The sequence below is a fragment of the Orycteropus afer genome, unplaced genomic scaffold (genome assembly GCF_000298275.1).
Source record: "Orycteropus afer afer isolate SDZICR_OR568_19922 unplaced genomic scaffold, OryAfe1.0 scaffold00187, whole genome shotgun sequence".
Taxonomy (NCBI): domain Eukaryota; kingdom Metazoa; phylum Chordata; class Mammalia; order Tubulidentata; family Orycteropodidae; genus Orycteropus; species Orycteropus afer.
In genome coordinates, this window is record NW_006921774.1 from 317,119 (window position 1) to 332,708 (window position 15,590).

Sequence of the window (15,590 nt, forward strand, 5' to 3'; positions counted from 1 at the left end):
ATAAGATTAGTAGGGAGAAAGGAGGCCAGGTTTGGGTCTTTGTACGTTTCTTAAAAGGACGTCTGGCAGTGCGGTGGTTATAACGTGCAGCTGCTAACCAAAAGGTCAGTTGTTCAAACCCATCAACTGCTCTGTGGGAGAAAAATGAGGCTGTCTGCTCCCATAAAGATTTATAGCCTTGGAAAACCTATGGGTCAGTTGTATCCTATCCTACAGGGTTGTTATGAGTCAGAACCAACTCCATGGCCATGGGAGTTGGACTTTCCCCACTTGCCTTCTGAATGAAAGGCTTGGGCAAGAGACTCACCCACTCACTCATACACTCACTGCCATTGAGTCGATTCTGACTCATAGCGTCCCCTCCTTGCGTTTCCACGGCTGTATCTCTACGGAAGTATATTGCCCAGTCTTCCTTCTGAGGAGTGGCTGGTGGGTTTGAACCACCAGCCTTCTGGTTAGCAATCAAATGCCTTAGGCACTACACCACCAGAGCTCCCAGTAACAGTGTTAATGGTAGTCAAATCTACATATACCCTCTGGGAAATCTGTGATATTAGAATAGGTTTGAATGAAGGTCCCCAGGTATTGTGAGAAGTGGGGAAGGGAGTTTGGACATTTTGGTATTACAACTTTTGAACCCAGAGAAGATGAAGCATGCTCCACTTTTGTGAGCTGGGATATGAGCAGGTATTTGGAAAGTGAGAGATGGGAAGTAGAGCATGTTGTTGTTGTTATGTGCCATTGAGTCGGACCTGACTCATAGCGACTCCTCCCTGAGTTTCTGAGGCAGTTATCACTACGGAAGTAGATTGCCCAATCTTCCTTCCCAGGAATGGCTGGTGGGTTTGAACAGACAGCCTTCTGGTTAGCAGTCAAATGCCTTACGCACTACACCACCAGAGCTCATTCAAATGCCTTCCAGGAAATGCATGAGGGAGGGTTCAACAGAGGGACTCAGAAGAGCTGAGATAATGAGTTAATAAAGCACTCTGTTAAGAGCCAAGTTCTGAGTCAGACCACCTATGTTTGCACAATGGTTCCATTCTTTACTAGCTTTGTCACCTCAAGCACATTACTTAACTTCTTTGTACCTCCATTTAGATATAAGATTATCACAAGGATTAAATGAGTTCATGTAAAGTTTGGGTTGTATATGTGGAGGTAAGTGGGGGTGGGTACCTGTAGCTGCAGCGGGCATGGATGCAGCAGTTGAGAGAGCAGTCCCTTGGGACATGGGATTCCACTAGAGCAGAGAGACCTTGGATGGCAGTGACACAACAGCATCATTTGTTGACTACAAAAATATCCTGAAAAACAATTATTGGCCTTATCTGTAGATGAGAAAAATGAGACTCAGAGAGATGAAGTGGCTTGTTCCAAGTCTCACAGATAACCAGGGAGCAGAGTTCACTAGGATCTGATACAAAGGCTCACTGCCTACACTGGTTCACCCGTGGCTCACTTTCTGGGCAAGCAAAGCTATAGATCTGAATGAAGATGGTATCAGTCCAGCCTTTTTTATTCTGCTTATTTATTTATTTTTGAGAGAGAATGCCTTTTTATTTATTTATTTATTGTGCTTTACGTGCAAGTTTACAAAGCAGAGTTTGTTTTACATTCAACATTACATGTACATTTAGTTTCATTCCCCATTTACAATCCCCAACCCTAACCCAGTCTCCTCCCCTCCCTGCCCAGTAACCTTCCCCGCCATGGGAGGGCTACTTATTCTGCTTATTTTCAATGGTAAAAGTTTGGGATAACTGTTAGGAACTTTTTGCAAGAGAGACAATGTATTATATTACTTCTCTAACATTTATGGTTGACATTGTAAATATTAACATAAAAAACACCTCTGTCTTCTAGAGTATTTATGCAATTAGTATGAATCTGGAGTGAACTCCATTATTTCTCTTCTCATTTATTATTATTTTATAGGAACTGTCTAAACCTTGCAAATTTGGTTTCTGGTATGCAAGGATATGAGACATGGCAAGGTGGTTTATATGAGGGAATCCTTTCTTATAAGCACTTTGGAATGGTGGCTGGGAGTGTGGAGACCTAAAACTCACTGTTTTTCTTAAGCAAGTCCTTTCAGGCCTTGTGAGCCTCCATTTCCTCATCTATAAAGTGAGATATCTAAGGCCTATCCAATATAAGAGCCTATAGTGCTGCAATTTGAAGAGAATGATCTCTGAATGGATTCCTTTAGCATGGATTATGTTATCTCAGAATACAATTTACTGTACTTTCAATTCTGTGAAACGATGGTGGTTAGCTGTAAGGTTAGCAAAAACCCAAGTTACCAGTGCTCATGCTTCCTGGGAGTGACATGACCAATGCCATCTGGTACAGCTGGTACCATCAGAGTTCTAAAAAGGCCTTTTCTGCTCGTGGGTCTACCTCTGTACAGACATTACCTATACTGGGAGAAAATTGCTGTTCCCTTCTTCCGAAGCACTTCAGAGACCTGTGCCCTAAATTCTAGGTGCTGCTGAAAGTTTGGGCAAGAAACTCAATCCTGGAGAAAATAACTGGTCAGATGTCATGAGAGTATTATGTTAATAAGTCTCCACCAAAGATAATCAAAATATATTGTCAGAGGACTCTGTAGCTATACATACAGGATTAGAAATCAAGTCAATAATGACGATGCTGATATTGGTAGACTGATACTATTGGATAGAGGGTTGGCCCAGTCAGATATGCATATGGCACTGGTGGGGAAGAAAACGTGGACACGAGGTTGCCTTTCCCATGCTCAATATGCTATTTGTTAAAGATCTACAGTCAGCTTTGTCACATTCAATCCACTGGCTTTGATGTATCAATGACAAATGACACGAAGTAGTCTTTTCAAATTATTTGAACTTATTAAAAAGGTATTCCACATAACAAAGGATTATCCTATTTAAAATTTTCTCATCTACCTAAACTTTTCTATTAACACACAATTAATCCCTCAGTCCCTCTAAACAACTATATTTCATTAAGTAGGGGTAAATGACCACTGTGCTTTACTGTAGGTGGACATTTCTGATCCATCAATCCCCATGTGAGTGTGGCTCCCTCTCTTTTACCATGCTGCCCACACTGCTGTCACTGTGCTGTGCAGCTGGTGTGAGGGGACTCTTACCACAGCTAAGTCCAAGCATTCAGCCAGAGCCTCCATCTTCAAACACACATTTCTGCACTGGGGTCACGTGCCCAGAAGTTAAGAACCTGAGTTCTCATGCTCTACAGTAGAGAACATGCCTTCTGTGGTTGGTTCCCCTAGGGGTACTGGTATTCATACTCTTGCTATGATTGGCTATTTGCAAATTAGTGAACTCTGATATCAATCTTACCTATGGTAAATGTATATGCTAGCTCTGCTATCCCATTCACCTGGCTACATAGGTTTCACATGTACAGAAATTGATCAAATGGAATATTTTTTGTTCTGGTAAGTTATGGTGGGCCTTACTCAAGTGTAAACAACCCTTATGTGTTGGTATTGTATATGGCAAGAACTGATCTTAAAGTCATAACTCATATACATACACGCTCCTCACTGTAACACCAGTGAGGCGAAGGAGAGTTAATATTTTTTGGCTTTGTGTATCTTGCAGAGCCTCACACACACACCCTCATGTAATACCACCAACTCTGTGACATAAGTAATATAACCCTCATTTTATAGATGATGAACTAAGGTTCAGAGAGGTTGAGTAATTTGTTCAAGGTCACATGACTGAGATTTGAATCCATATCATCTCTCCTCCTCATCTTCAATAGCTGCCCCAAAATCATCTACTGCTTGATTGCTCTCTCCTTTTATAATACAATCCTACCTAACAGCGTCCCCAATTTCTAATCTGCAGTTTTAGGTACTTCATAAATTGTATACTACTGAGAAAAGGCAGTTAAAAAGGGATCTTAAGGGCAAGAAGTGGTGAAGTGCCTAAAGCATCTGACTGCTAACCAGAAGGCTGGCGGTTCAAACTCGCCAGCCATTCCTCGGAAGGAAGATTGGGCAATCTACTTTTGTTGTGATACCGCCTCGGAAACCCAAGAAGGGGTCGCTATGAGTCGAAATTGACTCTACGGCAGTAATTTTTTTTTTTTTTTAGGGTCAAGAAGAGTTTTTTTCAATAAGAAAGCATGTTGTTGTTATGTGCTGTCAAGTCAGACCTGACTCATAAATAACCCCTCCTTGGGTTTCCGAGGTGGTATCGCTATGAAAGTAGATTGTCCAAACTTCCTTCCAAGGACTGGCTGGTGGGTTTGAACCACCAGCCTTCTGGTTAGCAGTCAGGTGCCTTAGGCACTATGCTACCAGAGCTCCAAGAACGCATGTGAAACAGTCATTGTAAGAAAGATAAACAAATTTTAAATGGAAGCTTGCTCAAAATTTATATACAGCTTTATTTGCAACTTGCTGGAATCATTTAGAACAATTAACTGACACGTTGCTTCTGGGAAGGGCATTTGGCTCTGGGTTTTCTTTTCCTTGGGGAGCTGGGAGACTGGTGATTGTGGCATGGGTTCATGCAAGGCACACTCACATCCAGTGCTGTCCTGTGCTGAGGGCTGTGCTGAAAGTTCTCAAAGCCCGATGAGTCCCTCTTATGGCCAGAAGGAGTGACCCAGCTTCAGCTTCATGGCCGGCCTCCCACAGGTGTCTGGCCAGCTCCTCTGCATCCCAACGTCCTTGCTGCAGGCTGGCCAAGAGGTGGTTAATGATATGGGGATAAAAGGGAGTGGAGATACACTTCACCAACAGGTTGGCATCCAGGAGCAGGGAAAGAAGTTCTTGGTCACAATTTGAATTATCCACCTTCAAAAAAAGACACATAAAACATGAGAGCAGTCTTTGGTTAGTCTTTCTTACCACCAGACTCATTACACTCTATTGGTTTGGTATGCACTGCTTCTTTGCCTTTATCATCATTAATACCTTTATCTGGGTTTAACAGTGTCTGTTCCTAAAAGCACATGTAGGACAGGAACATCTCTGAGATTGCAGATATGGGATGAGACATTATTTTCTTTTAAAATAATTCAAAGATAGCCATGGCTCTTGAATCAGTGCTACAACTACCATATTTAAGGGCCAGACACTGTGCTAAACATTGTATGTATATCACTTCATTGAGTCCTTCCAAGTCAACCCCATGAAGTCAGCTCTTTTCCCTTCCATTTTAGGAAACTGAGGTGTAAAAACTTTGTTTAACATCACAAAAAATAGTAAGCCAGAATTGGAATTCAGGTCAGTCTGACTTCAAAGTCTGTGCTTTGACAACCACATTTACTATTTCATTCGCACTTTTACAGTGATCCATATTCTTTAACTCAAAATCTTTCCCATATGTAGATCTACATGAAAAAAAAAAAATGTTTTTAGAACAGGAAAATCTTTTTTTCTATTCCCCTGAGAAAATAATATATCTCTCAACACCAATGGTATAAATAGGATGTTCAATAGAGGGTTTTTTAAGTCATTGTTTTAGCCTTAAGAAAGCTCAGAGCTTACTTAAAAAAAGAAAAAAAAGTTTTTATAGGCTCTTTGAGCTTGCATATTCCTTGTACCAGCTTCCTCTCTATTCTTATCTTCTTAGTCTCTGTATATTTTTCCAAGGCTCTTATATTTTTCTATTCTTGTCTATGTTATTATAAGTAATAAAGTCAACACTAATCACATATTAAAATTCAGAGCTTCTGTGGCATTTTCAAAGACAATTAACTAATGTTTAGACCAACAACTGTGCACAATGTGCTCTTCTTGCGTGTGCTGTGATGAGGAAAGGCTACTGCAGATGAGAAGGTCAACTGTGCCTACTGGCTCTAAGAATTTAAACACAAAGAAGTTATGAGAACCAAAGTGACTGCCCCCTATCAGATAGCTTCTATTTTTCCTACAACCTACTTATCCTTTAAAATCCAGCATAAACATCAGCTCCAATGCCATCTTCTTGGAGACATTTTCTCTAACTTTCTTGGCCAAGCAGATTACTCCTTCCTCCATAACCCCAAAAGATTTTGTCCATATTCTTCTTCATGTTGTATTACAGTAATTTGTATGTCTGTCTCCTCTGCCAGACTGGGAGATTGTGAGGGCACAGAGATTTTATCATTTTTATTTCAGCATCCAGCTTAATCAACACTGGTTAACTGGTTAAATGAGTCTACATTATCAAAACGTATCATATTTTCATAAACGGCATGATAAACATCCCTGCTCTACAACTGCAGGAATGTTTGTAAATCTCCTGCATCTTTTCTTTGACATCTCATTTCATGAGCATGTGTACAAACAACTCAACTCACCTTTGACTCAAGAAGACACTTAGCTTGAATTCAAGTTAGTGTTTTTTTGTTTTCAGATGTTAGATAGTAGAGAAAGGAACTGACTAGCTTTTCTGCTAAAAGGGGCATGAGAGCTTTTAATACCCCCACTGGGGGTTGCTTACAAGTTCTGCATGTCTTCGTCCATTCTCTTTAGCTCCACAGCAAGTCAGCAAGTATCTTAGCCCCACAGACATCCTGCCCACACCATAATCATGTCTACCATTTATTGAGTACCTCCAATGTGCAAGATCCTAACTAGATACTTTGTCTTTAAGTTTTAGACATCCCTAGAAGATAGTTATAACCTCATTTATAAAGAAATTGAGATTCAGTGAGGTCAAAGTCATATGTTCAATGTCGTATAGTTGCTAAATGGTGGAGCTGAAATAGAAGCCCACACCTCTCTGATTGGTTTGTTTTATTGTTTGTTCGCCTCTGAGAAAATAAGCTCCTCTGGAGTAGATATTTTGTCTCCCTTGTTCATGTCCCCATCCCCCATCCCCAGAATAATGCTTGCACATGCTAGAAGCTCCGCCAGTTTTCGGGAATGAATATGCGAAGGAATGAATCACTCTAAAGCCAGCATTCTTTCACTGTGCCCTGCTGCCTCCACATACACATATATACAGGGCATGTGCATGTACATAGACCAGACACTGAATTCCTGTGAGTGTTGTTATTTTGGTTCACTTTACAAATAAAGAATCCCTCCACCTAACCCTCTTGGAGTGAACACGGTGTGTGTCAGGATGCTACAGGCAAATGTGTGATAAAATATACGAATAAACGTCTCAGAATCCAAACACTGCAGGGCAATACTTTCTTTGTTACCCTGAATCAGTCTTCAAGGCAAGGACACCTTTATTATTCTTTCTGTTTACTCACCAACCCTCCCTGTGGGAGCCTGCAAGACTCCTACATAGGGAGAGATGGATTTTTCCAGCTCAGGGAAGAGACAGGAGTTCTGTCAGCCCCTACAGCTGCTGCTCCTCTTATTCCTCTTTCATGTTTGTGTCCTGCTCTAGCGCAACAGCATCTGTAAAATCTGTTTCTGGCTGGATGTGCCCAACTTTTCTGATACCTGCCCATATTCTGGGCAGGATAACAGGAAGGGTGGATGGGCAGGGACAGGGATAAGGGCAAGGGCAGCATAAGCTATCTACTCTCCAAAAGCTATTTACCACCTGAGTTGAGAAAGCCTAAAGCTGAAGTCATGGAAACAAAGTATAATGCTTTTCCTTTGGCACTGGCCCCTCTGGAAAGTTCCCCAAAGAAAGGTAAAGTTAGATGTGGCTCAGTTTGGGCAGTAGCCAGGGAAGTATTTGGAGGAGGGGTATTTTGGTTTGGCTTTTTCCATAGTGATACTGCCTCGGAAACCCAAGGCAGTTCTGTGACCCAACTCATAGAACTTGACAGCAGTGAGTTTGGTTTTTGGTTTCTTTTAATCAAGTGCTGGAAAACAGAAAAGAACTGACTTCATTTCCTTTCTGACTTTCTAACTGGTTCTTGCTCTTTGAAAGAGGAAAAGAATGGCCAGAATAGATTTTCCAACTGTCATTTGCAAGGAAGAAAACTGTACAGTCAATTATTCTGTGCATATTTGGAAGATAGAGAATCAAAGAATATAGAAAGCAAAGAGATAGCCTTTGTAATGACCTAGTCCAAGAATTAGAATGTATTTTAAGTGCCTTCCAACTGAGGGCCTTATATTCTGGCACTTTAACAGAGAATGTTCCACTGCTATTCATAAATTTTGCTGGCACCCTATCAGACGGTTTTTCACTGCTTTCATGAGGTTTTCAGTGGCTCATTTTTTCAGAAGTAGACCACCATGTCCCTTTCCATAGTTGGCCTTAGTCTAGAAGCTCTGCTGAAACCTGACCACTATGGGTGACGCTACTGGTATTTGGAATACTGGCGGCATAGTCTCCAGAATCATAGGAATGTACAAGCCACCACAGTATGACAAACTGACAGATGAGGGAAGAGTTGCCTTCTCAAAGTAGAGCAGACCTTAATGATGTGGCTAGAGTGACGCTTTAGGGACCTTTATTTGCTGATGTGGCATGACTCAACGTGACAAGAAACAGCTGCAAATATCTATTAATAATTGGAATGTGAAATGTACGAAGTATGAATCTGGGAAATTGGAAGTTGTCAAAAACGAGATGGAATGCATAAAGATCAATATCCTAGACATTAGTGAGCTGAAATAGACTGGTACTGGCCATTTTTAATTGGACAATCATATGGTCTACTATGCTGGGAATTACAAATTGAACATACATGGCATTGCATTCACTGTCAAAAAGAACATTTCAAGATCTATACTGAAATACAATTCTGTCAGTGATAAGATAATATCCATACACTTACAAAGAAATCCAGTTAATACCACTTTTATTCAAGTTTATGCACCAACCACTAATGCCAAAGATGAAGAAATTGAAGATTTTTATCCATTTCTGCAGTTTGAAATTGACAGAACATGCAATCAAGATGTATTGATAACTACTAGAGATTGGAATGTGGAAGTTGGTAACAGAAGAAGCATCAGTACTTGGAAAATATGCCCTTAGTTATAGAAATAAAGCTGAAGACTGCATGATAGAATTTTGTACAATGAACAACTTATTCATTGCAAATGCCTTTTTTTTTTTCAGCAAAATAACAGCGATTTTACACGTGGACCTCACCAGATGGAGTACACAGGAATCAAATTAACTATCTCTCTGGAAGGAGGTGATGGAGAAGCTCAATATCATCAGTCAGGACAAGGCCAAGGGCTGAGTATGGAACAGTCAATTGCTTCTATGCGAGTTTAAGTTAAAGATGAAGAAAACTAAAACAAGTCCATGAGAATCAAAATATGACCTTGAGTATATCATACCTGAATGTACAGACCATCTGAATAACAGATTTGACTTACTGAATACCAATGACTAAAGGCTAGACAAGTGATGAAATGGCATAAAGGACATCATACATGAAGAATGTAAAAAGTCATTAAAAAGACAAGAAAGAAGGAAAAGACCAAAATGCATGTCAAAAAAGACTCTTACACTTGCTCTTGATCAGAAAAGAACTAAAGTGAATGGAAGAAATGATGAAGTAAAAGAACTGAACAGAAGATTGCAAAATGTGGCTTAAGAAGACGAAGTAAAGTATTATAATGAAATGTGCAAAGGCCTGGAGTTATTAAAACAAAAGGGAAGAACACACTAGGCATTTCTCAAGCTGAAAGAACTGAAGAAAATATTCAAGGTTTGAGTTATGATACTGAAGGATGCTATGGGCAAATACTGAATGGTGCAGCAAGCATCAAAAGAAGACAGAAAGGATACCAAAAATAATTGGTTGACACTCAACCATTTCAGGAGGTAGCATATAAGCCAGAACTTATGGTACCGAAAGAAGTCCAAGCTGCAGTAAAGGAACCAGTGAAAAACAAGGCCCCAGGAATTGACTGAATAGCCACTGAGATGTTTCAACACACAGAGGCAGTGATGGAAACCCTCACTTGTTTATGCCAAGAAATCTGGAAGACAGCAACTTGGCCAACTGACTGGAAGAGATCCATATTTGTGCCATTCCAAAGAAAAGTGATCCAACAGAATGTGAAAATCATCGAACAGTATTGTTTTAGTGTGATTCTCTAGAGAAGCAAAACCAGTGAAACTTATGTATATAAATTTATCTCAAGGAATTGGTTCACACAGATGTTGTTGTTAAGTGCCGTCGAGTCGTTTCCGACTCATAGCGACCCCATGCACAGCAGAACGAAACACTGCCCGATCCCGCGCCAGCCCCATAATCCCTGCTATACTTGAGCCCATCATCGCAGCCACTGTGTCAATCCATCTCGTTGAAGGCCTCCCCCTCTTTCGTCGACCCTCCACCCTACCAAGCACACAGATGTAGAGGCTGGCAAGTCCCAAGTCTGTGGGTGAGATGTCACACTGGAGGCTTCTTCCAACTTATGCAGCTGCAAGGGCTGACCAACCCAAGACTGGAAGACAATACAGCAGCTGTTGGCTTGTAAGGTTGATGAATTCAAGATTGGCAGGTAAGATGGCAGGCTCTTGGCTCATAGGCTGCAAAGGCAACAATCCCAAAATTGGTAGGCAAAATGACAGGCCACTGGTTCGAGTCCATTTGATGATGAGCCAGAAGCAGGATCCAGGATAAGCAAAAAGCCAAAGATCTTTGCCAGCACTTCCATATATATTTGAGGCAGGCCATACCCCCAAGGAAACACTCTTTCAACTGACTGGCTGCTGACAGCGTATCTCATCACAGAAGTGATTATATTATATCAGATCTCATTATAGAGAATGACTACATCATAACTGCTAAACCACTGAGAGTCATAGCTCAGACAAGTTGACACACAACCTTAACAATCACAAATATCTTTATTTTTGCACACAAGTATTGCTGTAGGTAATTGAAAAATGGTTGCAACAGTACATCGACAGGGAACGGCCAGAAATTCAAGCTGGATTCAGAAGGGTACGTGAAACGAGGGATATCATTGCTGATGTCAGATGGACCTTGGCTGAAAGCAGAGAACACCAGAAAGGTGTTTGTTTATCTGTGTTTCATTGACTATGCCAAGGCATTGAATTGTGTGGATCCTAACAAATTATGCATAACATTTAGAAGAATGGGAATTCCAAAACACTTAATTGTGCTCATGAGGAACCTGTATATAGAACAAAAGGATGTCGTTTGAACAGAGCAAGGAGATACTGAATGGTTTAAAATCAGGAAAGGTATGTGTCAGGGTTGTATCTTTTCACTATACTTATTCAATCTGTATGCTGAGCAAATAATCTGAGAAGCTGGACTACAAGAAGATTGGTGTCAGTATTGGAGGAAGACTCATTAACAGCCTGTGATATGCAGATGACACAACCTTCCTTGCTAAAAGTGAGCATAACTTGAAGTACTTGCTGATAAAGATGAAAGACTACAGTCTTAGGTATGGTTTATATCAACATAAAGAAAACAAAAAAACTTCTAAATTGGATCGATAAGCAACATCATGATAAATGGACAAAAGATTGAAGTTGTCAAGGATTTCATTTTACTTGGATCTACAATCAACATAGAAGCAGCAGTCAAGAAATCAAACAAAATATTGCATTGGGCATATCTGCTGCAAAAGTTCTCTTTAAAGTGTTAAAAAACAAAGATGTCACTTTGAGTTGAAGGTGTGCCTGACCCAAGCCAAGTATTTTCAATAGTCTCATATGCATGTGAAAGCTGGACAATGAATAAGAAGACTGAAGGACTGATTCACTTGAATTATGGTGCTGGCAAAGAACGTTGAAATTATCACAGACTATCAGAAGAATAAACAGATCTTTCTTAGAAGAAGTGCAGTCAGGATGCTCCTTATGAGTGAGAATGGCTAGACTTTGTCTCTCATACTTTGGTCATGTTGAAGGACGGGATCAGTTCCTGGAGAAGGATATCATGCTTGATGAAGTGGAGGGTCAGTGAAGAAGGGGAAGATTCTCACGGAGGTGGATTGACACAGTGGCTGCAACAATGGGCTCAAGTATATCAATGATTGCGAGGATGGTGCATGACCTGGTAGTATTTTGGTGTTTTGTTCTGTTGTATATATGGGTGCTGGGAGTGGGAACTGACTCAATGGAAACTAACAACAACAGTTCCAAGAATTGCATTTTAAAGAAGAGGAACATGAAGGTCAGACAAGAAACTCCTTTGGTCACTGACAGCCAAGACTGCTGTTTTCTACATGTCATCTGCTTTTCTCAGGGGCCAGACCTGAGTTTCACTACTTGGTCTTTTCTCTTTTCTTCAGCACACAGAGTGCCTGGCTTCCCAAAGTATTTTCAGGCCCTTTAGCATTATCACTGCACCACTGAGTTGTTAGGTTAGTTTGTTAAGCAACATTGTCTTCATTTTTCTTGTTTTTGACTAAAATGTTAACTTCAGGCACTCAAAATCTGGTACTACCTAACACAGAAGTCCAGTACTGTCTTACCATCCAGTACTCATTCTAGTTTACTTTTTTCTTTTTCTAAAAGAAAGAAAATAGTAGAAATTGGTTGCAAAAAGAAAAAAGAATCTACTTTATCACTGCAAGAAAATTACCATCCTTTCCTCTCTAATTGTCTATGTGCATATTTTTCAAAATCAATCATTTGATAGAAACCAATTTGTATTCTACTTTTTCTTATTATATATTTTTAAATATATATTTCATAAAGTACTTAAAGGCTGTAAAATAGTCCTACCGAATGGATATAACAAGTTATTTAACTTGTGCTAAAAGTATTTCAGCTGCTTTTAATCATTTGCTATTAAGGAAACAATACAACAAACATAATTTTATGCACATACTTAATTTCTTATTTGAATTATTTTCTTAGCATAAATTCCTAATAGAAGTCTTACAGGATCTGAAATGTTTTTTGGTTCTGAATATCAACTCAAGTGATAATTTCATAGTAATTTCAAACTGTCCCAGTTTACAAGACAAGGTGATATATGAGTGTAGGAAGTAGCTCTGGTGGTGCTGTGGTTAAAGCTTTGGGGTGTTAACCAAAAGGTCAATGGTTTGAACCTGCCAGCAGCTATATGGAAGGAAGACACCATGGCAGTTTGCTTCTATAAAGATTTACAACCTTGGAAATCCTATGGGGCAGTTCTACTCTGTCCTACAGGGTTGTTATGAGTTGGAATCAACTTGATGGCAGTGGGGATGAGGGTAGGAACATGAATATTTCAGTTTCACTAAAAAATTCTCAGCTTTGGGTATTATTTTAAAAACAAAATCATTTGCAAATTTAGGAGATATGTAATGGTACCTCAATGTTGCTTTAATTTTAATATTTTTTTTATGTGCAAGGATGGATATTTTTTCAAATGTTTCTTATCATTTTTACTTTTGGTGTGTGAAAATCATCAAATCCATTGCTTTTTCACTAGAGCTATGACATTTCTTTCACATATGAATGAGCTCTTTGTATACCTTAAATAAATACCCTTACTTTAAGGGTCTCCTGTATTTGTTACAGAAACAACAGAAGACAGACACAGAGTAATCCCTCACAGACAACCAGACACTATGGGAGAGAGATCCAATAGATCTACCATCTCAGGACCATAGTACTGGGGGACACCAGACTCAGTTGGCACAACAAAATACATAAAAGCCTTGTTCCACATCCTACATTGGTGAGTAATGACTGGGTCTTAAAAGCTTTCAAGTGGCCATCTAAGATGCAGCTAATGGTCTCCTAGCATGGGAAGTGAAGAAGAATGCAAAAAAAAAAAAGGGGGGGGAGGGGGCATTTGGAAGCAATCAGCCATAGGACATGATAGCCCTCGAGACCAGAAGAACAAGATAGTACCTGGCTACCAATGCCAACCACTCAGGAAAGGATCAAATCTGGAGATCCTGGATAGAGTGGGAGGGAAAACATGGAACACAATCCAAAAACTCAATAATGACCAGAATTACTGGTCAGATAAAATGGTGAGACCCCCAATACTATGGCCCTGGAATACATTCTGCGCCTGGAATAAAACACATCCCAAGGGGCTGGCTCTAAGCCCAATAGTTAAGATGTACACGCAGACCACTCAACCCAGGATTATGCACCCACATACTACATCCCCTAGAGCAATAGGCCATGGGGCACCAGAGGACCAACATTCACACTGAGGAAATGTTGGACAAACAGGAATGCATAAATATGAGGGGCACAGAAGGGAGGGTTACTGGTACGGAGGGGAGGAGACTGGGTTAGGGTTGGACATGGTAAATGGGGAATGAAACTAATGTTGAATGTAAAACAAGTAACAATGAATGTAAAATAAGCTCTTTAAACAAATAAATACCCTTACTGTAGTAATAATGAACATTCTTATCTGTCATTTACAATTTTGTTTTGGTTATTTTTGTTTTCTAGAGGTTTTACGGGAGCTCTGGTAGCATAGTGGCTAAAAGCACTTGACTGCTAACCAGAAGGCTGGCGGTTCAAACCCACCAGCCACTCCTCGGAAGGAAGGTTGGGCAATCCTACTTCCGTAGTGATACTGCCTTGGAAACCCAAGGAGGGGTCGCTATGAGTTGGGGCTGACTCGACGGCACATAACAACAACAACAAGAGGTTTTACATTTTTATATTGTCAATCCTGGGGAATCTGTTCAATTATGATCTGTTCTACTGCTTCAAACATTAGAAGAAGTTATAGTTCCTCTTAGGGTTTCATACATATTCTTATTTATTTTCTTACTTCAAGAATATTTAACTCTTTAATTCATCAGGAACTTACTTGGTATATGGTCTATGAAAAACCACACATCCCTGATATTGGATTGGTTATGCTAATGAAAAAAGGAATGTACCCTGTCATTTCTGGACTCAGTTGGATGTCTAGAATAAATATGAGACGTGCCCAGGAGGATTAGTTGATTTTATTCTCTTAATCGAGTAACTCTGAGTTAGAGTGAGAGGTAATGTAGTGCTGTGAAAGGAAGACAGGGTCAGGGACCAATTTCCAATGCTGGCTCTTTTGCTACACAGCTGTGTCTTTGTTAAGGACAATCTCCCTAAGCCCCAGCTTCCACAGCTAAAATGTAAACTGTAAGTAAGGGCTGAAGAGAATCTATGGTTTTAAATGTTCAAGTTCAGTATATAGCTGAAATTATTAGTCAAACATCTTAACAATATATGATTTTCTAGAAGGAAAGGTTTATACATATCATAAAATGAGGAAAGGCTTGTTATCTCCGTCAGTGATGATGATGATTATTTGTCAGTGATTAATTTTTGAGGATAAAGGAAACTGCAGATCTTGGGAAAGAAATCTATTAAAGCACAAAGCACTACTGTCTTCCAAGCCATTAAAATGTTATCTGCTTAATTCCTGTTTCAACAATAGGTAATGAACCTTCTCTGAATTAAAATCTTTGATTTTATGGATCTACACCATGCTAAGAGTAATTACAGTAATAAGGTAAGCTAAAATTCCAGTAGCAGGTTGCATGCAAGGCCTCATTTCAATTACTTTAAAGATTATTTAATATTATTTCACTGTTTACATTAGAGAAGGCTGTTTCTCTTGTTTTCACATATACTATTACTAATAAAAGTTATTAAAAATAATAACTACAAGAACAAAAAAGTAATAAAGGGCAACATAAACATACTCACTGTCAGATCCTACTCAGAGTGACCCCTCCTTGGGTTTCCAAGGTGGTATCACTACAGAAG

At 39.8% G+C, this 15,590-nt stretch overlaps 1 protein-coding gene across 1 annotated transcript in view; it reads right to left on the reverse strand.

The window, feature by feature from the left end:
• Window positions 1-4,543: 4,543 nt before the first annotated feature.
• The window catches only part of NBAS (NBAS subunit of NRZ tethering complex), a 750,019-nt gene continuing 738,972 nt past the window's right edge, over window positions 4,544-15,590 (reverse strand). The window contains exon 52 of the mRNA XM_042781864.1: window positions 4,544-4,819. Coding sequence (XP_042637798.1) covers window positions 4,544-4,819 — 276 coding nt within the window. The remainder of the gene's footprint in view (window positions 4,820-15,590) is intronic.